Source organism: Gigantopelta aegis, chromosome 13 (genome assembly GCF_016097555.1).
Source record: "Gigantopelta aegis isolate Gae_Host chromosome 13, Gae_host_genome, whole genome shotgun sequence".
NCBI lineage: Eukaryota > Metazoa > Mollusca > Gastropoda > Neomphalida > Peltospiridae > Gigantopelta > Gigantopelta aegis.
Window position 1 is genome coordinate 13,157,264 of NC_054711.1, and position 25,464 is coordinate 13,182,727.

Genomic DNA, 25,464 nt, shown 5'->3' on the forward strand with positions numbered 1-25,464 from the left:
CATACCATGGTATTTGATATACCAATCGTGGTGCACTGGCTGGAACGAGAAGTATAATATGTACTATGGTCAAGAACATCATAACGTCATATAATATGTGTGTATGATACTCTTGTTGAAAGAAACACTTCAACCACCAAACCTCACCCATTGGCAGTTTCCACTATAAGACTATATGTAAAAAATATCAAATATTTGACAACTAATAGCCGGTGATTAATAAATCAATGTGTTCTAGTGGTGTTGTTTACCACAACAAACTTTAAATGTATAGCCACCATAGAAGAAGTGCATTTATTATATTTCTCTTCCATGAACTATATTTCTCTTTCTCAATCAAGTGTCAAAATAAGCATATGTTACACACCAAATAGCCATAGTTTAAAATGTGCTGAGATGTCGTTAAACAAGCATTCCTTTCCTTTCCTCTCTCACTCTTAACCAAGTGTTGAACTATATGTTAAACACCAAATAGCTTTATTTGCTGAGGTGTCGTTAAACCAATATTCTTGTCATATCGTATCTTGAGCCATGAAATGGATGACTTTTACATACGAAAGCGCAATCTCCATGCAAATACAGTCTCGTTTTGGTAGGATACCCCCCCCCCCCCCCCCCCCATGCCAGTTAAATATTGAAATTCAATCAATTGACAAGAAGTGGGCTACATCATGTAATGTTTTCTATGTTTTGTATGTTTTGTATTTAAGGGTTCTTTTCATTTTTACCTCATATGTGTTTTTGGTTTTATGTGATGTATATTCTATCTAATACTGGAGGAGGAACCGGCCTCGGTGGCGTCGTGGCAGGCCATCGGTCTACAGGCTGGTAGGTACTGGGTTCGGATCCCAGTCGAGGCATGGGATTTTTAATCGAGATACCGACTCCAAACCCTGAGTGAGTGCTCCGCAAGGCTCAATGGGTAGGTGTAAACCACTTGCACCGACCAGTGATCCATAACTGGTTCAACAAAGGCCATGGTTTGTGCTATCCTGCCTGTGGGAAGCGCAAATAAAAGATCCCTTGCTGCCTGTCGTAAAAAGAGTAGCCTATGTGGCGACAGCGGGTTTCCTCTAAAAACAGTGTCAGAATGACCATATGTTTGACGTCCAATAGCCGTAGATAAGATAAAAAATCAATGTGCTCTAGCGGCGTCGTTAAATAAAACAAACTTTACTTTACTTTAATACTGGAGGAATGCATTTATCGTTACCCTTCCATAAAATGTAAGCATGTAACACGGTACTTAATATGAAAATGTAGCAGGTTTAGTCTGATGACTACGAGTAATAATTACCAAATGTCTGACATCCAATAGCTGATGATTAATTAATCAATGTGCTCTAGTGGTGTCGTTACACACAAACAAAGCTTTTAACAGTACTTAATATAGGATATGAGTATTTCTTAAATGTTTTGTTTAGTTTGTGCTCCTGGAACTTTCGGCGATGACTGCACCTCGTTCTGTAATTGTCTGAATGGATCGTGTGACTACGTAACTGGAGAATGCACTGGAGGATGTCAACAAAACTGGACTGGGATAACGTGCAGTGGTATGCTATCATTTATAAAATAAAATAAAACTGCAGTAGCACATGCAGGATTTTTATAAATTAATGTGAACGCTTAATATTAAACGTGACAATAATCTGTTGTTCCAAAAATAAATGCCTATTGGCGAAAACAGCAATGTATAGAGTATTGCATAAGATGTTATGTTCATTTGTGAAACACTTACGTTAATCTGAGTTCAGTTTCATTGTCGACAGTTGTGACTTGCTGTAGGCTTAATTGTAGAAATGTAATTAGTTTGTTTATTTCAATTTATATATTTTAATGTTGCTTTCCATCTGCTATTCATTGTTTTGTAATCCCTATGCAGTTTCTTCATCCGAAAACTATGGTTAAAGATGAAGTGGATATTTCTACTTTATGTTTTCAGAGTGTGATTCTGATCTCTATGGTCATCTATGTAATAAATCTTGCTCCAGCAGACACTGTGATGAATCAAATGCTAACTCCTCATGTATCAACGTCCTCATGTATCAAAGTGACTGGACGATGTGATGACGGATGTACAGCAGGATGGAAGGAACTAGACTGTACAGATAGTAATGTCTACACTAAATATATCTTAGTCTGTTCTGTACAGACACTGTTTAAATTACAATAGTTTTTCTTTTTGCTATCAAATATTAAGATCAATAACAACAGTAAACATGAATAGAAGAATACCGTACATCAGGTGACGATGGACAAGACATGACCGTCTCCATCAATGACCAACTTCTGTTTGAAATTTTAAAGATGAAAATTAGAAGTTTAAGCATATCATATGCAACTAAACGAAAACAAGAAAGAATAAAGCAGGAAAATATCTAGAAAAAGAAATATTAAAAGTGTAATCAGTATCTAGATCGTTATCGGATAATAACGTTAAACTGTTACAGGACACAAAACTAGAATTAGAAAAGTTACGTATTCAAAAAAATAAAGGGCATTATTTCCAGGTGTAAAGCAAAATGATATGAAGAAAGTGAACAAAATACACAGTATTTTCTAAATATGGAAAAAAGAAACTATATAAGCAAGAATATGGCGGAAATATTTAATGATGAAAATGTATTACAAACGGATAATGTAGATATTTTGAAAGTTTGTTCAGCTTTTTATAGGAAATTATACGCCAGTAATTATAATAAAAATTATAAGGAAAAGTTAAATAATTTTACTAATGTTGACACAAAATTATCAGATATCGACCAAAACAAAATGTGACGGTCCTATGTATTTTGAGTAATGTACTAAAGTGTTGAAAAATATGAAAAATGGTAAAAGCCCAGGTTCAAACGGGTTTACAGTAGAATTCTATAAGTATTTTTGCCAAGACATTGGTATATATGTTTGGCGCTCAATCAGTTACGCTTATCAGTGTGGTAACTTTTCTGATTTTCAGAAACAAGCCATTATAACTTGTATCCCAAAGGAAGGACGGGGCAAACGGTATCCAAAAACTGGCGTCCTATAACATTATTAAATGTAGATCGTAAAATTGCTTCCAGCGTTATAGCCTTTAGAATGAAAACTGTTTTGTCAAATATAATAAGTGAGTCTGAAACAGGATTTTTAAAAGGGAGATTTATAGGTGAAAATACTAGCGTTATATATGATTTATTGAACTATTGTGACATAAATAAAATTATAGGTTTACTGCTTACAACTGATTTTGAAAAGACATTTGATACTGTTGAATGGGAATTTATAGACAAAAGATCAGAAGCATTTAACTTTGGACAGTCCTTTAGAAAATGTATTAAAAAAAATGTATAATAGCAATAGTGCGGTTTTAAATCTCGGCTATCTTTCAGATTTGTTTTTAATGTGAACGAGGCTGTTGGCAAGGCGACCCACTTTCACCGTATTTATTCATCATATGTGTCGAGTTGCTGTCTGCCGGTGTAAAGCGTAATACGGAAATTAAGAGAATAAACATCACTAATCAGGAATATTGTATTTTTCAGTATGCAGATGACACTAACTTTACCTTAGATGTATCAGAAAAAAGCTTAACTGAAGTTATCAAAATATTAGATGATTTTGCTTCTTGTTCAGGCTTTAAGATAAACACAGATAAGTGTACGGCAACATGGTTTGGTTCAAAAATAAACTCTAATGAGCAGTTATGCCCACACATTCCACTAAAATGGTCTAAAGAACCTTTCAAAATTAACGGCATAATATTTTCAACGAACCTCCATTTAAAAAAAACCCCAATTACTTAAGATATCAAAATGTTTCGAACATTTATTCTGGAAAGATGTAATCAATAGTTATGCATTACTACAGGAAAATTAATTTCAAAATGAAAACCAATTTATACAAACCTCACTACTAAATTTTATTCCACCTAAATTAATAAAACAGTTCCGAAATGGTATGAAAAGGGTCTAAAATCGGTATGTGATTTATTTACACCGAATGGTATGATAAAGCGAATCTTAAGATTTAAAAATGAATATAACCTAAATGGTAATTATTTACTATACTTTAAAATACTTCCATATATCCCAAAATATTGGTTACGCAAAATAAAAGGACATAAGTTAACTTTGGAAACCTCAGAAAAAGAATGCAAAAATCGAAAAAACCTGTAAATTTATTTACTATTTATATATAAAATCAAAAGTGTTTTCTACATTACATATTGCAAATAAATGGTCACAAAAACTTAATACAAGTATTACTGAAGGTCATTTGTCAAAATGTTTTGAAAGTATAAAACAAATTACCCCTGACATTAAAACTCAAAACTTTCAATTCGTATTTTGACAACAAATACCTATCTCTGTATGTATGGTATACAGGCGGATAATAAATGCAGTTTTTGTGCTAACGAATCAGAAATTATATTTTTCTACTGCCCTCACTCTAATCAAATATGAAAAACATTTCAAATTTGGCTCGAAACAAAGTCAAAGCATTTTAATAAATCATCTAGTTGTTATACTGAAAAGATACATATATAGTTGTAAACATAAAGAAAAACTACCAAAATTTATGGAAGCTCTTAGTTTTATAAAATATTATCGAACAATAGAAAAATATATTTTAGGGTACAACGAAAACCGCTTCACAGAAAAATGGGGCATTTTACCTCCTTAAAATTAATACTTTAAATAATAATAATAATAATAAGTTCATCAATTCCACTTCGTTTATTTTTACGCTAAACATTTCCTTAATTTCCTTACTAATATAACTGTTCTCCATGACGTTGCCAATCCCTATTACGTAATAGAAGTGCCTAGCTATTTTTCATTATTATTATTTTGCGATGTTATTTCTTCAAATAAGATGCATAATATTTATTTAGGTATATGTGTGTGTAGTATACCCAAGCCACGTGGGTATATAACACAGACGTAAATGTGGCATTTCATGGAAATAAACTTTTGAAAGAAAAAAAAAACACATAAAAATGCACCACAAAAACCAACAACAACAGTAAGCATGATAGAGCAATCAGAATTTCCAAAATCACATTATATGCTGATAGAAATAAGGTCTTGCTGACACTTGATTTACATCTGACATGTCGCATCTCGATTCTTGTCCAGGTATCCATTGTTTTTTCCCCAAGGTTATGATGTCCATGAACTCTTGAGTTCTTTCACAAAAGTTCTATGGTAGACATTTGGAGGCTATATCTACTGAATTCGATTAATCAACGACCAAAATGATGGCTAATAATGTTCTATATGTTGAATCTTGTGAACATTTATTATTTTCATCGTTTTAGAAGAAGTCATAGACGTGACAGTTGTGGTGGATGCCACTGGTGCGGCCGGACATGCTCACCTTTCTTGAACACATGATATCATCTCTGTTCTGACAGTGATTCAATATTGCATGTCATCATAACATTATTTATTCTAATGAGCTCTGTTCCATGCTAGTTTTGATTTAGTAAACTAGTCTGGAACTGACAGTTCTTTTTGTGACAAGCTGAAATATCTACTAAAGGATATCATCGGGAGTGGCTGTCCTCCTATAGACGAGAACTAGATAGAGATCCATGGAATTAACCTTTTTTTTTTTAGCGAAATGTACATTTGACTCTGCTTTGTGTATTACGGTTTTCTCGTTAATATTTATGCATAGTTACTGTTTTGAAAATGTTAAAAGTTTAGACGTCCAGATTTATATTTACATTTTAACGCTATAGCAGAGCTCTAGCTGGGATTTTGACAGTACAGGACGTATAATACGATTAATGCTGGCCAGCGATGATGTGACTGCTTCAATGTAAGATAATCTGCAAAAATGGCTATGCTGCATTTACTCATATATACTGTCAAATACCCAATACAGGTTAAGTGTGCAGAACAAATTTAAATTACACGAATTTACGCTGTCTTAATTATCAGAGCGATTTTTATACATCGTGTCATATTTATTGGCAGAATTGTATGTGTCACAATTTCAGAATGTTCACAGGATAAGTATGGCTTACAATGTGGAAAGTATTGCAATCTGCGACACTGTCTTGGAAGTTCATCTTGTGATCACGTTACTGGAAAATGTGACCTTGGCTGTGATCGAGGATATTCGTTTGACAATTGTGCAATGCGTACGTATGATAGATATTACACATGTTAGTATCTAACGAAGAATTACAAAGAATTGTACTATGAACATGTATTCAAGTTATTACAAATACTACGCTTTGGTACTAGCTTGTAAAATAATCACACATGTTGGAAACTTTATTATATTGATATTATATGACACTAATATTATATGACACTAAATGTCACATAACTTATACAAACGAAAGAATTTCAGAGGTATATAGACAGAAAGAGTCAGATAGATAGATAGATAGATAGATATGCATATGCATATACATGAATATTTGAATGTTTGGGTAATAGTTCAACAGTCAGAATACGTTAATATTTAAAAATGAGAAATTGTTTCATATAATGAACATAACTATACAATAGTAAATTTACTAAGCACAAAAAAAACACAATCAAAGTGGAAGATTAATTATATTATTGTCGTTATGCCATAAATTAGTATATTAGATTGATAATAACTATTTTTAACAATTCGTATAATGTTTGAAGTGGACTGATTCTGTTCGAACTATTCAGGAAATAGTTGTTAAATGAGTAGGCAGCACTAGATGTTTACTTTTTTCTTCTTCTGGTCAGACCCTATATTTCAGAATGTGTTTGTAGTTCGTATAGCCTTGATTGTGAATTAAGGTCTACAAAAAGATATTGCACAAAAATAGGACCATATGTGACACTATATTCCAGCATGTGATAGAGGATCCTATTGCGCTGGTTATAGCTTCAATTGTTCACAAAGACGCTGCAAAGTGAGTACGACAATGCTGATGGTTCCTGTGAAGGTTTGTGCCTGGGAGGATGGATGGGAGTCGACTGTGCAGGTACATTGAATTCTATTAACATAGCTGCTTTAAATGCGTATAGAAAATCCAATTTAAACGTTTGAAAACAAACAACTGCTTGTGAGAAAATATGGTGTGTGTGTGTGTGTGTGGGGGTGGGGGGGGGGGGCTTCTAAACGTATTCACTGCATATATTTGTTTCTGGAGACAAAGTTGTTGTTCGTTTACAGTAGCTAATATATTGTAACTCTTTACCATGTTACTGTAATTGCATGCCTTACTGTAATGTATAAATTGCAATCTAAGCTATTATGTTGTGTTATATAATGTTCATACTAAACATGATGGATTAACTGTGTTCAAGAAACAGCTAACCAAGACCACAACATAATAGATTGCAATTTATACATTATATATGCTTTTGCATTATACTTCCATATTTTAAGCAACATCATCATTCATTCATGCAGCAGTGCACTGGACGTAAAACAATATCAATTAATTAATATACAAAATATTATGTATGCGTGCATACTATAAATGAATGAATGAATGAATGAATGTTTAACGACACCCCAGCACGAAAAATACATCGGCTATTGGGTGTCAAACTATGGTAAAATACATACTATAAAAGTGATTATTTTATATGTTCTATGTTTACATGTTATTTATATGCATGTCAACGTTTGTCTTCTTGTTGTAGATTGGTCAACCTTAACAAAGAAATGAAAATCAACGAATCAGTCAATCAAACTGATTTTAGCTTCATTTTTATGATTTTATTTTAACGTTTTTCTATTAATATTTTATATTGAATAATAATAAATGTAATTGGTTCAAATTCAAATGAGGTGAGACCAATCAATCCGCAGTTATTATAAACTATACAACATAGAAACTGTATATCGCATAATGTTTTCGTCATGTTTGTAAATTAGTCACAACTGATTGGCTACTAAACTGTTGAACAGAAATCAATGCAAAGGTAGTTCACAATTCTAAATGTTAATAACACAGCTCGTGTTTAAAGAACGACTGAACCAATACAGTATATGTGCCACATAAACACGTCCACTATGTAGTTTATGATATATGCAGAGCTCTTGCACTTTTCACAACCCATCCTTTGTGAGAAGCGTTGCAAAACATACCAACACTCCCCCTTCATTAAGATAAAGGTGGTGTGTTAAAGTCGATAGCAACCCATATGCTCTCAATTTATTTGTCATCAATCTTCTTTCAATGGCACCTCGGGTCTAACATTTTCTGGGCATCCCAGTCTTCTTGTGTCTGCAGTGATGATTGTGGATGAGCAATAGGTAGTGTTCCCAAATATTTGAAATATATGTATCTCTCTCAAACTGGGTTAGCGCCGATGCAATTAGATGAAGGAATGTGAGGTTGTCTATATTAGCCAATAACACATCATTGTCAAGGAGACACTTTTTTTGATAGCGGCGTCTATCTCCACTGATCCATGATAACCTGCTCTTGAACAGATTCTTTATCATCAAGGCGTTTGCCATACATTGTAACAACTGCACCCCAACATGTAACGAGTGCCACCAGTGGGGCAGGATGTGCTCATCTTTCCCAAATGATTCATGTGAATATGCCATCAGAGCTATGTATATGTATTCCGCTGAGCTCTATCCTGTGCAAATTTGGGTTTCTTTAAAGATAATCGTCTTGAGAGTGACTCTCACAGGTGGTGGAAAATGGTCACAACGGAAACATCAAGGCGTTGCCTAAAACGTCCTTTTGCCTTACCTTCTTTTGATGCTCGATTACTAATGGTTTTGTTATTCAGTATGCTGCAATCCTTGAGACTGGTACGGCCACTTACGTGAAAGCAATCACTACTGGCGTTGCAATAATATTTGCAAAACTCCATTATATCTTCAGCAATCATTTAGACCATGGACGGCACACCTACCACAATTCCATGCCACTTTTATATTTTCAGTGTATCTGTAATTACATAACAAACTGTCATTTCGATTAAACGTATTTCATATGGATAACAACGGTTATTCAGCTATGCTGCAACATGGATTACAATTAATATGATAAAAATGAGACTGGTACTTTTCTTTTAGCCACCGAAAGTGAATACTTTTCACCATAAAGGTGTCTCAAAACAATTTTCAACACTACTGTCGTCTAGGCTTTCTTCAATAATACGTGTATTTGCATAGTCGGACTTTCCAACTCCATTATATCTTCAAACGGACTTTCAACTTTCAGTTGTTACTTGTTCATTGCAACATAATCGCTGAATGTGAAATGTCTTCAGTCTGCAGGAGACACATAACTCACAAAAAGACGAGAACGTTGGCTGTAATATTAGTGTAATATTCAATGTTATGACACTTTTTAAAAATAATTTTGAATATAGTGTGAATCAATTGTCCATGCCACTTTTATATGCTTTAAAAACGTTAAATATCAGTTAGAACGTTTACAGTGTTCGATTATTATCGCAAGTGACTGGAACGTGGTTCAAGATTATACTTTAGAAACATATAACTATAAACAAAAAAAAACAATTGTATCACATAAGTGTATTGCATAAGTAAAAGAATATCTAGACTTGAAAGACCCCTGCAGAATAGATAACCCAGATAAATTTCAGTACACATGGCGACTTAAACAGTTCACTCCTAAACAAAGTAGGTTTGACTATTTCCTGGTTTCAGAAAGACATTTTAGCTTGAATTAAAAATGCTATATAGACATAATTTACCAATCTAACCATTCTATTATAGTATTACAAATTTCATTCAATGACACAAAACGAGGACCAGGATACTGGAAATTTAATACAAGCTTACTATATAATGATAATTATACAAAACTTGTTAGAACTATTATTTCAAAAACTATTGATGAGTATTACATTTCTGGAGAAAACAAACAAAATACGATATTTTCCATTAATGATCAACATCGTTTTGACATTATTAAGATGAGAATAAGAAGCGAAAATATTAATTACTCAGCAATAAGAAAACAAGATAAGCTAAACTAAGAAAAACAGATCTTGAAATAGTTTTATTACATTTAGAATCAAGATCACATACGTTTACTAATGGTGAATCCAGAATACTACATAAAAATCAAAAATTAGAACTTGAAATCTAGTGAAATGGAAATATAAAGGGAATATTTTAGAAGAAAAGCAAAGTTGCATGGAGAAGGCTAAAAAGATACAGAATACTTCCTTAACTTAGAAAAAAAGAAGAAACTATATTAACAAAAACATATCAGAAATACTTGACTATGATAATGTGCTACAAATTGACAATTTAGATATTCTGAAAATAACTTCAGCCTTTAAAAAAATATTATATTCTAATAGTTGCAATAAACAATCAAAACAAATTATAGATAATTTTTAGATATTGAAATAAAATGATTAGAAATTAAAAAAAAAAATAGTTCTGAAGGTTATATCTCTTTAGGTGAATCAAGGGTGTATTAAAATATGAAAAATAGAAAAAAGTCCAGGATCAGACGGTTTTATAAATTCTTTTGGAAAAATATCGGCACTCTCGTTTGTCGTTCTGTTAATCATGCATATAATTCTGGGAAAGGTTCAGACTTTCAAAAGCAAAGTATTATAACATATACCCCAAAGGAAGTTAGAGATAGACGTCAACTTAAAAACTGAAGACCAATAACACTTTTAAAAGTAGATTACAAGAGTGCGTCAGGTGTCATGGCAAGTAGAATGAAGTCAGTAGTTTTATAAAACATTATAAGTGAATCACAAGTCATTTTTTTAAAAGGACACTTTATTGGAGAATATTGCAAAACAAATAAAATTCCAGGTTTATTACTAACAATAAATTTGAAAAAAGCGTTTGATACGATTGATTAGGATTTTATAGACAAAACATTAGAAACATTTAACTTTGGGCGATCATTCAGAAAATGGGTGAAATTTTGTTTGAATGATAGCTTTAGTGCTAATATAAACTCTGGGTACTTTTAAAATTTATTTACGTGTGAACGGGGGTTTAGACAAGGAGACCCGATTCCACCTTACTTGTTCATTGTATGTGTTGAGCTACTTTCTCTTGCAATAAAACGTAATAAATGTATCAGAGGTATAAACATGAATAACATTGAATGTTGCATATTTCAATATGCCAATGATACAAAGTTTACTTCAGATGTATCAGAAAGAACTTTATTAGAATTATTTAAAATAATTTTAAAATTTCAAATATGTTCTGGTCTTAAAGTTAATTTACACAAATGCGTTGCTATGTGTATTGTCTTCATAATAGGATCAAATGACAAATGTTCATCCAAATACCACTACCTTGGTCAAAATAGCCATAACAAAATATCGGTATATGTTTTTCAACAGATTTCAATGAAATGCTTTCCCTTAATTTCGAAAGCAAATGAATAGAGCATGTAAAATATTATTCACATTGTGAAATAGATCGCTAACTATTAACGGTAAAATTACTATAATAAAATCTGAGATTCTGCCACTTTTCACTTTTAGTCCTACCTGATCCAGATAAAAAAAATTCCAAAGATTAAATACAATGTTTTATAAATTTATCTGGTATGGTAAACATGATACAATTAAAATGGACAATGCTTATGAATGACTATAAAATGGTGGACTTAAAATGATTGATCCCATGTCATTCTGCAGATATCTAAAAGTAAAATGAATAAAGTGATTACTCATCACATAATTTGTGGCAGAGTCTTACCAAAACTATATTAGCTGACTTTGGTAGTGAAACTATTTTCAGATTTCACAAAAATCCAACTACTTAAAACTACAAAATGTATTTCAAATGTATTTTGGGAACATTTAATTACTAATTATGCATTAATTGGACAAAATAAAATTGAAAGTGTAAAGCAATGTATAAATGAATCATTTCTCAATTTTGTTCTGCCTAAATAGATAGAACTGTTTTTAATTTGGCACAAATCAAGGCTTAAAACAAATAAAATATGTGCTTACTGCAAATTGTGCAGTTAAACGATTCACTTCGGTACAACAACAGTTCAACCTAAATGGCAATTATTTATTATATTTTAGACTAATTAACTATATTCCAAAATATTGGCTTCGTAGAATAAAAAGTAATTGATTAAATATGGAAATAGCTGAAAGTGATCCATTAATAACAAAAATACCAAACTGTGGTAACAACAGGAGTGCAAGGCAATTTTAAAACATTTAATAATATTGCAATCAACTATATACAAACGATATCCAACAAATATATACGGAAAACACCACACAACATTCACGCTCAGTCCTTATACAACACACCACCGCACTACTCATACACAGAACCACCAGTGAAAACTAAACCCACCCCAAAATAAACACACACACACACACACACACACACACACACACACACACACACATATATATATATATACTCTTCAAAAAAAGAAACGCAAAAGGGTACAAATGGGTTTAACTCCGATTTTATGTTTCCTACCGGTTCATGCTTTGTGAATATAAGGTCATTGCATGTCCCAAACACATTCCCACGGTTACATTCGATAAAACGCAGCTACTGTACAATAAAGTTCCAAAATGTGAATATTCGCAAAAACGCAGCCACGTGCAAACCATGTCACCACTGCACGTGCGTTGTCTGCACGTGCAACATGAACACCGACAGTATAAAAGTGCAGGGTGTTCGCTTGCCTGGCCTCTGTATCTGGCCGACAGTTGACAATCCAGGACATGCCACGTCTCAGTGAACCGCAGAGAAACAATGCCATCGGCCGACTAGACGCAGGCGAATCCAGAACGGCCGTTGCCAGGGCATTCCATGTGTCCCCAAGCACCATCTCCAGACTGTGGGACCGTTACCAGCAACATGGATCAACACGTGACCTCCCTAGATCCGGTCGACCACGGGTCACTACCCCCGGGCAGGACCGCTACATCCGGGTACGCCACCTTCGGGAACGATTGACTACTGCCACCTCCACAGCCGAACAATACCTAGGTTTGCGCAGGATATCCGACCAACCGTACGGAACCGCCTACGTGAGGTAGGAATTCGTGCCAGACGTCCAGTTCGAGGTGTCATCTTAACACCACAACACCGTCGACTCCGACTGCCGTGGTGCCAGATTCATCGACAATGGCCTCAACTGCGAGGGAGACCGGTGTGGTTCAGTGACGAGTCCCGATTTCTGCTCCGACGTCATGATGGAAGATGTCGCGTGTATAGGCGTCTGTATACACACTTGGCAATACGTATTACGTGGTGAACGTTATGCGGCAAACTGCGTGCAGGAAGTGGACAGATTCGGCGGGGGTAGTGTCATGGTGTGGGCAGCCATCTCACACACTGGCAGAACTGACCTGGTCCACGTGCAGGGCAACCTGAATGCACAGGGCTACATTGACCAGATCCTCCGGCCACACATCGTTCCAGTTATGGCCAACGCCAACGCAGTGTTCCAACATGACAATGCCAGGCCTCACACAGCACGTCTCACAACGGCTTTCCTACAGAACAACAACATTAATGTCCTTCCTTGGCCATCGACATCACCGGATTTGAACCCAATTGAGCATCTATGGGACGAGTTGGACCGACGCCTCCGACAGCGACAACCACAGCCCCAGACCCTGCCCGAGCTGGCAGCAGCCTTGCAGGCCGAGTGGGCCACCATCCCCCGGGACGTCATCCGTACTCTGGTTGCTTCAATGGGCAGGCGGTGCCAGGCAGTTGTCAACACACGCGGAGGCCACACCCGGTATTGACTCCAGATGGCCTTGACCTTGGTGGTGTGTCCTATCACTTACTCACAATGGACTAGAGTGAATTGTGAACAATCCTGCAACATTTGGTAATTATCGGACTCACCATTCAATAATTAAATCAATTCTCCAAATGTTACGACAATGTGGTTTTGCGTTTCTTCTTTTGAAGAGTATATATATATATATATATTCTAAATACTTTAATGATCACTTAATGTTAATCCACAATCCATTCAGCGAATGTTCAGCTCTGAGCACTATAGTTCTGTATAATATATATTAATATATACATATATATATATATATATATATATATATATATATATATATATATATATATATATATATATATATATGTGTGTGTAGGTGTGTGTGCGTGTCTGTGTGTGTGTGTGTGTGTGTGTGTGTGTGTGTGTGTGTGCGTGTCTGTGTAGTTTAGTCTTTGACATAAGTTACACTAGAGTTACATTCAACTGTCACAGAACACGACAGTCATACCACTATATACTGGGGTTCATTACGGACGTCGCAATCTCCAGCCACTGACGAACATCACACTGGGTTGTCCATGTCGACTAACCATACCACTACACACTGCAGTTTACTACGGACGCCGCCATCTCCAGTCACTGACGAACATCACACTAGGTTGTCCATGTCGACTAACCTAACTAGACTGCATACACAGATCACGGTATTAACCAGATTGGTCAGACTTGTCATTAGGTCCAAAAGATCCGCTCCGGGACACTGTAAGAAAATACATGACATATCTTCAATATACAGAGTAACCTTACTTTACTGGCATAAGAAGTCCGTCTTACTTACTCCGGTTACATAAAAATGCATGTAGTGCATCTGTATACACACTTGGCAATACGTATTACCATTTAGAGCCATACTCCACCCCTATTTACACTACGTAACATAATTTAACACTTTACAAACGCATGGTGTTTATTGATATATAAGGCACATTTGTTAATTGATTAATATTACCAACATATAAAATACACCAATATACATTAAAATAAAATGCATGTAAAAAAATCACGCCAATCCAAGAATCGTCATAGAAAACAATGACTTTCCTAAATGTAACGACACCCATACATGCTGGAAACTATGATTGACTGCCCAGATTCTTGCAGACACAAACTATGTTATTAACACAGCCTCATTAACTGCACGTGCATTCACATACATCACGTCGTAGACACACCGACCGAAGACGTAAGGACAACCTAGCCACACCGAAACAGACACTTGCATACCATACAATGGACATAAACACGCATTCAAAGCTTTCAATCAAAATGATAATATACTGGTATACGATACAACAAAAAATAACATAAACATTACATACTGTAAATTAACTACCACAAATACTGGATCTTGATAAATAACAAAAATACAAAATACTAATGATAATTTTTTTTTTTATACAATATCTATATTACACACATTCAATATTCTTTAGAAAACATTTGTCAGAAATGGTCCCAAAAACTCAACACAACAATCATGAAACCATGTTATCACAATGCTTTGAACTTATACGAAAAATCACTAAGACGCAATTTGTTCAGTTCAAACTTATACACCCGTATATTAACCACGAATACTTACCTGAATAAATGTGGCATACTATCGGATAAGCTATGCACTTTTATAACGATTCCGCTTCATTTGAACATTTATTTATTCAGTTGTTATCACACAAGACAGTTGTACGTAAACTTTAAAAATGTGTTACTACCTTGAATTTAGATATGTGTTATACTACCTGAAGGTCCATACTCAAGTATTTTATTAAATCATCTATTTTTAATAGTGAAACGGTATATTTATAGATGTAGATATAAACATCATTATGAAAATATTTTTCAACTTGTAAATATAATAAAGTATCACAAAAACAAAAGAAAAATTCATATTGTCAGGAAAAGAAGACCATTTCACAAGTAAATGGACCAATTTATAACTTCAGTCATTTAAAAGCGTTATCTTTTTATTTTTATTTTTGGTTTTCAAACCCATTGTATTTACAAATAACACAAGTACTAGTATACGTATCTTACACCATCCATCATTTGCATATAAACTATTCTTTCGCCTTCTTATTCTTTCCTCCCCATTTTTGACGCAACCCCCTTCATAATTAATTTCTTCTTCTTAAAAAAAACCCTGTGTTGTCTTACTACATTAGACACCTAATTAAAACAGTAATACAAGAAGCATTTGGGTATTGATAGACAAACATGTCCTGTATGCCCTTTTTCCCCTTTCCCTCGTTCCTTTTGTTTCTCCAATGCAAGATCGGTTCACTTATCCGTCTTGGCCCTCAGATGTAATGAATACAACTTCCATATATTACTGAACAAAATAAGAAACTTCCGATAACTTTGCTTGAACATAACTTGATGAAAACAAACCGAGGGAATAATTGTGATATATGCGTTTAATGAGTATTCCATGATGCATCGTTTGGTGCAAAAATCAAAGTTAAGTTTGTTTTATTTAACGACGCCGCTAGAGCACATTGATTTTTTATCTTATCATCGGCTATTGGACGTCAAGCATATGGTCATTCTGACACTGTTTTTAGAGGAAACCCGCTGTCGCCACATAGGCTACTCTTTTTACGACAGGCTGCAAGAGATCTTTTATTTGCGCTTCCCACAGGCAGGATAGCACAAAACATGGCCTTTGTTGAACCAGTTATGGATCACTGGTCGGTGCAAGTGGTTTACACCTACCCATTGAGCCTTGCGGAGCACTCACTCAGGGTTTGGAGTCGGTATCTGGATTAAAAATCCCATGCCTCGACTGGGATCCGAACCCAGTACCTACCAGCCTGTAGACCGATGGCCTGCCACGACGCCACCGAGGCCGGTAGGTGCAAAAATCATGGCCATAGGTTAACAGAAACTGGGAGAAATTTTCACCAAGTGTGGTAGGTATTTAAAACAAACAAAACCCACTTAATAACGAGTATGACCACCTCTTGAATTGACCACTGCAGTGCATCGAAGGCGCGTAGAATTGACTAACGTGTTGATTTCTGCCTGTGGAATATTGTTCAATTCCTGAATGAGCGCTTGGCGAAGTTCGTTGACGTGAGCGGGTGGGTTGGGACGACGCCTCAATCGTTTGTCCAGACTATCCCAGACATGCTCGATGGGGTTGAGATCAGGACTTTTAGCGGGCCATTCATGAATGAAATCAATGTTATTTGTCCTAAGAAAATGTACAGTGTCTCTAGCTGTATGAGAGTTGGCATTATCATGCAGAAAAATCGAGATGTTGGCGTTGCTATGGAACAGAGGAATGACGTGATGAGCGAGAATGTCATCGCGGTAACGTTGAGCATTTAAATTGCCACCAATGACGACTAGTGGTGTACGATAACCATGGGTAATGGCTGCCCAGACCATGACACAACCCCCACCCCCGAAGCGATCTCGTTCAAGAACACAACAGTCAGCATAGCGTTCATTTCTCCTACGGTAAACGCGCACCCTGCCATCACCACGTTGTAAGGAAAATCTGGATTCATCCGAAAAAAGAACGGTATTCCAGCGTCGCCGTATCCAACGAGTGTGTACACGTGCCCAATTAAGACGATTTAGACGATGACGTTGCGTTAAAACGCATCCGACGTAAGGACATCGTGCATGTAAACCGTTCTCCCGCAGACGATTACGAACAGTTTGCCCACTGATTTGGTTATTATGAAGCCCAGGTTTGTTAGCAGCAGTAGCAGTGGCAGTTTGGAATCGATTGCGCAAATGCGTGTTCATGATATAGCGGTCTTGACCACGCGTTGTAACACGCGGACGTCCACGACGTGGCAAGTTGTTGGTGCTTTCTGTCGTTCGAAATCTTACGCGAAGATTTCGTATCGCTCGACTAGAACTCCCAACATGCCTTGCAACGTCTTTTGTCGACATGCCAGCATCAGGCATGCCAATCGCCCGTTCGCGTAAATTATTGGGTATTCTTGGCATACTAAAAATGCTACAATGTAAAAAAAACTTTAATTTTTTAAACAAATTTTGAAGCGTTTTCGTTCACTTGACAACAATGTCAGTAAGACAAGTAAAACAAATTGATCGAATACTACACGGGACATGCCGAACCATGCATGCACGTGCAAATTGAATTTCACGTTGTCGACGATCAACAGTGCAAAAATAATCGATAAAATTCATGGCTAATACTACCTATATAATTTCATTACACAATGAATTCTTTAACACAACAAATACTATATCTACAATTCGGAAGTTTCTTTTTTTGTTTAGTATATATCACACATTGTTTATACCTTCATCTTACTGTACACATAATCATGTTATCATTGTAATATGGTTGTATATTGTAAGATTATGATTCAAGAACCTAAACATTTCCAGTGATCTGGGGGTAATATAGGTTTATAGTAAATAAAAAAATAAAAATAAAAATAAAAAACATCAACATAATCGTAACAACAAATCTGTTATGCACATACAATACCCTAGCTGTGCACAGTGCAGAGTCGAATGGGCTTTTGTTAAAATAGTGGTGGATTCCATGAATCTCTATTAAATGTTTCGTCTTTAAGAGGCCAGCCACTCCCGAGTAGATCCTTTACTGGACAATATAATGTAATTCTTCCCGCACTGCTTAAAAAATAGACAGCCACTCTCAGAATATTTTACTATATCGATCCTAGCATAGGGCAGAGTTGATTGAATAAATATAGGTCTGACAGCATGAACCACTGCTACATCATTGCAGAATATGCAGATGTTTATATTTAAACATTTTCTTTTTACGACATTAGTTTGCCAAACGTTCACTTCTGAGTGCATCAACCACAGGTATTGCTGTTCAATGAATGATTGATAGTTCATACACATTTGAATATATGTTTGCGTTCTTGCACAGACTGGTAGATATTCAATTATGTAATCGTATATAATCTTTCCGGTTCAAATACGTTTGCTATTATTTTTTTTATATCGCCTTGGATTAAAACTCTTTTGATAGTTGGGCGGGAAGTATTCCAGTGATAAATTGCTCGCCTGATGCACGGTCAGTTTAGGATTGATCCCTGTCGATGGGTCTATTGGACTATTTCTCGTTACAGCCAGGACACCACGACTGGTATATCGAAGGCCGTGGTATCGTGGTATGCAGACGATACATGTTTTATTCTTGATGGTAGTCCAGAGACCCTACACAGTACATTGACAATTTTAGATTATTATGAACAAGTATCTGGGATAAAAATAAATTATGCCAAATCAAAGGCTATATGGATAGGAAATAAAAAATATTCAAAGGAGGTCTTTCATCATTCCAAATGGAAACTAGAATGGGGTGCAGAACAATTTACTTTACATGGAATTACATTTTCAGTGAATTTATATAAAATTATTGAACTAAACTACGATTCAAAGATCATGGAAATACAATAGTTAATAAGAATATGGTCTACTAGAAGGCTAACCGTATTAGGAAGAACAGTTATAAAATGTTTAATAATGCCCTAAATCACCCATTTATTTATAAGCATTACCTAACCCAGGAGAAACATTGCTAAAACAACTAAAAACATTATTTATTTACTGGAACGGTGGTTCTGAGAAACTGAAGCGTAGTTTAATAACCCAAAGTTAAACAAATGGAGGTATTAAAATGATAAATATACATAATTTTATAACAGCTTTAAAAAGTACCTGGATTAGACGAATGTTTAATAGTAAGCCAAAGTGGTTTAATATGTTCAAATCTATTACGCGCCTATCTATTGATTACATACGTCGACCATATCATAGTGGAAAAAACAAAAGGAAATATTCAATGTATTCTGGAGAGATACCCCTGCGTGTGCTGTAACCTCACCGTGGTGCAGGGGTGTAACATTGTCTTTGAGAATGGCCAATACAGCACAAAATTGAAGTTTTGAGTAAAATTCAGTATCCGTCAAATTCTGTGATATTTGTGTTTTTGCACAGTTCTTTACACTGTTTTTGTTTGTCTTGAATTTTTATATTGATGTTGATCATCACTTTATTTATTTGCATTACCATAGTTTGACACCCAATAGCCGATGTATTTTTCGTGCTGGGGTGTCGTTAAACATTCATTCATTCATTCATTCATTCTGGAGAGATACCTTACACAGTTGGCTACAAATACAACAAAGACAGAATCCGCAAAGAATAGATGACCTTTTAGGTATTAACATCTGGTACAACAGCAAACTATGTATAGACTGTTTTCCCATCATAAATACATCGAAAATGGTATTATTGTTATAAGTGATCTACTAAATGAATTAGGAGATTTTATGGTGTATGAAGTATTTATACAAAAATATCAAATAACTACAAACGTTTTAGAATATGCTTCATTAATAAATGCTGTTAAATATTTTATATATAACTCACACGACCTTACCGACAACACCTTTATTATGTTAAAACATCCAATTTTCCGTTTTAAGCTAAACATTTTGTTAAAAGATAAACGTGGCTGCAAATATATGTACAATATACTAAACACCCAAACAGTAACTCCAAAAGCACAAATAAAGTATGCCAATGAAGGTTTTGTATGCGATCTACAGAAATGGGAAATGTATTGTTATACCTTTTCATAACGCAAAAGATACGACTTATATTATATAGATTCTAATATTTGCAACTTTTGTAATAATTATCCAGAAACCTTGCAACATCTATTTTTCAAATGTGTAAAGGTTCATACTATATGGCAAAATGTAAAAGCATGGATACTATCTAAAACAGGAATGGAAATTAATTTCTAATTAGGTATTAATAACGCAAACAGTTATTTTGTAAATTGGTTAACAATTAACGTCAACTAATATATTTATAGTATGAAAGTACATAATTGTTTTTACATTTTAACAGCGTTAAAGAAATATTATAAACAAAATTTGATATAGACAAAAAAATATATTATTTTAAAAAATTGTAACAATGAATTATTTATTGAACAATGGACCCCCTGGTTTGACCTTTTTAATTAAAGTATTTATAATAAATATCAATGAGTGATTTTTTAAATATACAAACACAGCTTGTTTTGAAATACAGATACAGTATTGTATTCCTTTTAGCTAGATTCTTCCATTCCTCTTTCCTTTTCCTTTTAATCCGTACTCCTTTTTTTCTTTCTTTCCTTCTTCTTTTCCTAATTTTCAAGTTGAACTCAGAGCATTTAACTTCCCATATTATAGATATTCAACACTATTGTATAATGTTAATATATATCAAGATATTATTATTACTATTTCCATATAATGTATATGTGATGATATTTTGACATTGTAAGGTCATGATCCCAAGGCACCCCAACCTTGGCATGGTCATATTGTTCTGGAGACAATAAAAGTAAAGAATAAAACAATAAAAAGGCCGTGGTATCTGCTGTCGTGTATATGGGATGGTGCATACAAAATATCCCTTATTACTACTGATTTTTTTTTTAACGGGTTCCCTCTCTAACACTATATGTCAAAATAACAAAACAAATGACATCTATTAGCCGATGATTAATAAATCAATGTGATCTAGTGGTGTCGTTAAACAAAACAAACTTTAACTGTTGATATTTTGAAATTTTGAAAAAATTAATCTGTTATTTTTAAGTCTTACATGAAAAGTAGATTTCATACCATATAATGATAATTATGATACATTAAGAAAGGAAACCCCTGCTCTAACGAAACAAAATCTAATGAGAGAAATAACGGTCTTCAGAGGTAGTAATTGTTTGTATTTTGGGTGTTCTTGTTTGTTTGTTTGTGTGCGTGTTTATGACACTGTGACTGGTTTGAAAATAATGATGTATTCCATTTTATAACTGTCTTACCGTTTTGTAATTTCAGATTGTGATTCCAATCAGTTCGGTGTGAACTGTGAATCTGTGTGTGCACACCGACATTGCAAGGGAGAACAACTCTGTCATCATGAATTGGGATACTGCAATGGAGGGTGTTTGCCAGGGTGGACAGGACTTACATGTGTTGAAGGTTAGTGTAATGACGAAGTAAAACAATCATGTGCGGTGCCAGTGGGTTTGGGGCTGTAAACGAATCACACTTTTCGGCAATAACGTTTCTGCTTTTGCTTTGAAACACAGTATTGGTCACATAAAAAATAGTTGATAAGATGCTTTCGAACAAAATGTGCATATATTTTGTATGATCTACTAAAATGCCGCAACCAAAGCTGATAAATCGTTATTATACTTAAATCTGATAGCTTTAAATATAACGTAAACATTATCAGACTGTATGTTTGAATGTTGTAGTCGAAATACAAAATATTGCATAGAGAAAAGAAAACAACTGTTGTTATGCATTAAAGGGAAACAAATATTAATTGAAATACTTTATCGTATGGATTATATAAATGAGAGTTAGTTATTGGTTTGACACGTGATACATTGAAGACAAATGTGGTCTTGGTTCAAGGCAATGTATCAGAACATCGCTTTCACTACTCTTAACTGAGTTTTGTCTGGAATACCAAATTCCATTCCGTACTACTCAAGAATGCTGCATTTCAAGCATACTTTAAAATTGCAAGCTTACTCAATGTAAAATCATAGATAAATAAATAGAGAATAACTATTTAATTACTTAGGTTATCGACCTTATCGTGTGATTGTAAGAATGCAATAACAGCGTATCACTTTCCTTTAACGGTCACAATCATTTAATAATAAAATATGAATGACAAAACCCTTATCAAATAACAATGCAGGGTAAGTTATAGTTATACACACACGTTACGAGGTGTATCGGTGAATATCCCCACAGTTTTGGTCGTGTGGCCTCCGGGGTGAAGCCGAGGAGGAACTCACGACCAAATGTTTTGGGTATAACTGACTAATACCCCACTTAAGGTCGAGTGAATCATTATATTAATTCTATGGCTAATAAAATCAATAACTAGAAAGTAGTAAATAATGACATGAAAATAACGTGGACCAGACGTCGTGAGCCTCACATTTTGTTCTGGAGCAGTGAAACTGTCCATTTCAGTTGTTCATGTTGCACGTGCAAATGCAGTTTGAGGCAGTTTTATCAGTGTGTGTGTGTTAGGACTGTACTGGTATGGGAATATATCAAAACTCGGGGATTTATATTTCTCGGGAGGGGAATAGTATGAATAATTAAGTACTAAAGTGCTATTTCCCAGAAAAGTTTTATATTTAGATCGCCAAAAACAAACCTTTTATGATATGTAGAACTAGACATAATACTTAATTATAATTTTTTTAAGTTTGGGGAATTTACTAGATACGGGGTAATTGATACCCCTACCACACTAACTACAGCCCCGCAGATTGCATGATTTTTAACAGACGTATCGTGTTCTAAATATCTCAAAGGAACTATTGTGAATAAGTGCGCATGTGTAATTAAATGGCTCTTTCTATTGGTTGAAATATTACGAAAAATTAACTTGAACTTTGGTATATGCAAATGATGTCAGCCGGCAAACTAATTTTTGTAGATGGCTTGTTCTATTGGTAAGTGTCACCAAGCAAAACCATTTTTGTCTTATTTTGTAGTGGCAAATTGTGAAAGACGGTCGTGGGTGTAAAAATCAGCCAGCACGAAAAAAGACTTTGAAGGCCAGAATGGAGATTTTTTTTGTCATTTTCTGTGCGTTTTCATTTGGACAATGAAGAAGATTTCAAATTCTAACTGCAGGAGGAGAAATGTTTTTGGAGAGAGTTACTCTACTGATTCCATCAAGCACGTGTAAGAACACGTGGTGTTGTATAATACAGGTTATGACAGCTTGACGTGTACCACAAGGGGGAAATTCGTCTACAGTCCTCAATATGGATACCTAAAGACTTCAGCCAAGTGTTGAATAATTTATAAAACAATGCGTTGCAACCGAACATCGCAAGTGTGAACGTGACGGAAAGTGTTAGTAACGGTCGCGCAGTCGTGCGCTTCTCCAAATGTGAACACGTGCTCATCAAATATAAGAGAAACAAAGGACACACCTTCCGGATTCCAGTGTAAGTTATAACAATAAAGGTTCATTGCATTATTACGAATTTTTGTTTGTGTTTTCCTTTATTTGAAATATAGGTGTAGTTAAATGAAAAGTGTAGATGCACTTTTGGAGGAAAAGTGTAGGTAATCGGTGAATGCACCTACACTTTTAACAAAAGAAACCATGACAACGCGACCGAAAGTGGGGTGTAATATTGGTTAACCTGGATATGTATTATTTTAACAGCCCACGCTGGCAACAGGGAGTCTACAAGCATTACCTTTGCCGTTGTGGCGAGTGTTCCTTCTGTACTCTTGGTCGTAGTCACGAGCCTTTTGATCTGACAAGTAGATCATACATTTATTTTCATGTTGTTTAATGTTTTTGCGACAAATTGTCTTTTCTCTTGTTTTGAGATTTCACCATTTAGTGTATATTATATTTAAGTACTATTGGTTCAAATAGGTATGAAGGTGCACAATGACCAGAAATTATTATTAATTTATTGTTGTGGAATAAAAAAATTACATGTTCACAAAACATAACATCCAAATAATTGCACCTTCTACTATTTATAAATATATAGTGTACTGTTGTAAAATCCAATAAAGATAACAGACAGGTTGATACATGAAGTCCGTTTGAATTTCAATTGCATCTCCATATTGACAAATATCATGCATCTATTTTAAAGAGACACTCTTGAGTTTCAAGCATTGTAAGATGTTTCCGACTAATAAAACATTTTAACGTTAATGTTTTCTTGTTTAGAATATCAATGTCTTTATATTCAATGTGTTTCTGGTCGTCTTAATGTTTGTAAGAAGCCCGAACTGGATACATAATTGCCTACGTACGAAAAAAACATATTTTAGGAAATAAAATGAAATTTAACCTAGTACAAATATTAGAATGATGAGAAACACGTTTAATATACAGCCACTAATATTTTATGCACAAAAATATATTTCGTAAGCATTTACAATTATTAAAATGTCCCTGTTAATTGATAACATCTTAACAATGCAGCAAACACAGGACTGTCCCTTTACTGTGCATGCGATGTAATTTATATTTCTCGCCAAATTAAGTTTAGGAAACCAATACCTATGCCGAGAGCCAACACATTAGAACTGTGATATTCTTGAGTTAATTGATGAAATATATAATGCAGTATCAAATAATTTGTAGTTGTTTATCATAAATATTTGTAAATATATGTATGAAGAATCGTGAAATATGGCACGTGCTACCTAGAAAATGTATCTTCAATATTGTGGATAACAATGGTAATCATAAGTTATTATTTACGTATTGTAGGCACATGAAATGTCGTAGAAACAAGTTGGGCTCGCATCAGCTGGAGATGACCAAAACTATTTCAAACACGTCCGACCAATATATACACCCCAGTGCTGTAGAATATGAAATCGTCGATGGACAAGATGGCGGTCCCAGCAGTCCAGGAGGTCCCAGTTCAGCCAGTTATGTTAATTCTCCGACGTCACGTGATGGAATGGAAGCCCTGCCTAGGCGCTTTGGCAGTGACAGTGGCTATGTCGATGAAGACCAAGCGAATGAATATGAAGAACTTGATTTACCCAACCCAATGCAGAATGATTATGATAGAATAACAGACGGTTGAGAGGGAAAAAAACAAAAAAAACAAGCAAACAAAAACTCCTGAAACACCTCCCCTAAAACACCCTTTTCTA

The 25,464-nt window shown here is 34.8% G+C and overlaps 1 protein-coding gene and 1 long non-coding RNA gene across 2 annotated transcripts in view; both read left to right on the plus strand.

Annotated features, from left to right (window-relative positions):
* The window catches only part of LOC121387140 (protein draper-like), a 28,037-nt gene extending 25,970 nt beyond the window's left edge, over positions 1–2,067 (plus strand). The window contains exons 4-5 of the mRNA XM_041518165.1: positions 1,425–1,553; positions 1,943–2,067. Of these exons, the coding sequence (XP_041374099.1) occupies positions 1,425–1,553; positions 1,943–2,067 (254 nt within the window). The remainder of the gene's footprint in view (positions 1–1,424; positions 1,554–1,942) is intronic.
* A 3,682-nt stretch (positions 2,068–5,749) lies between these two features.
* LOC121387504 lies at positions 5,750–23,780 on the plus strand. The gene is made up of 4 exons (XR_005959831.1): positions 5,750–6,130; positions 6,828–6,961; positions 21,616–21,759; positions 23,310–23,780. It is a non-coding gene; the product is annotated as an uncharacterized LOC121387504 (long non-coding RNA).
* Positions 23,781–25,464: the final 1,684 nt, after the last annotated feature.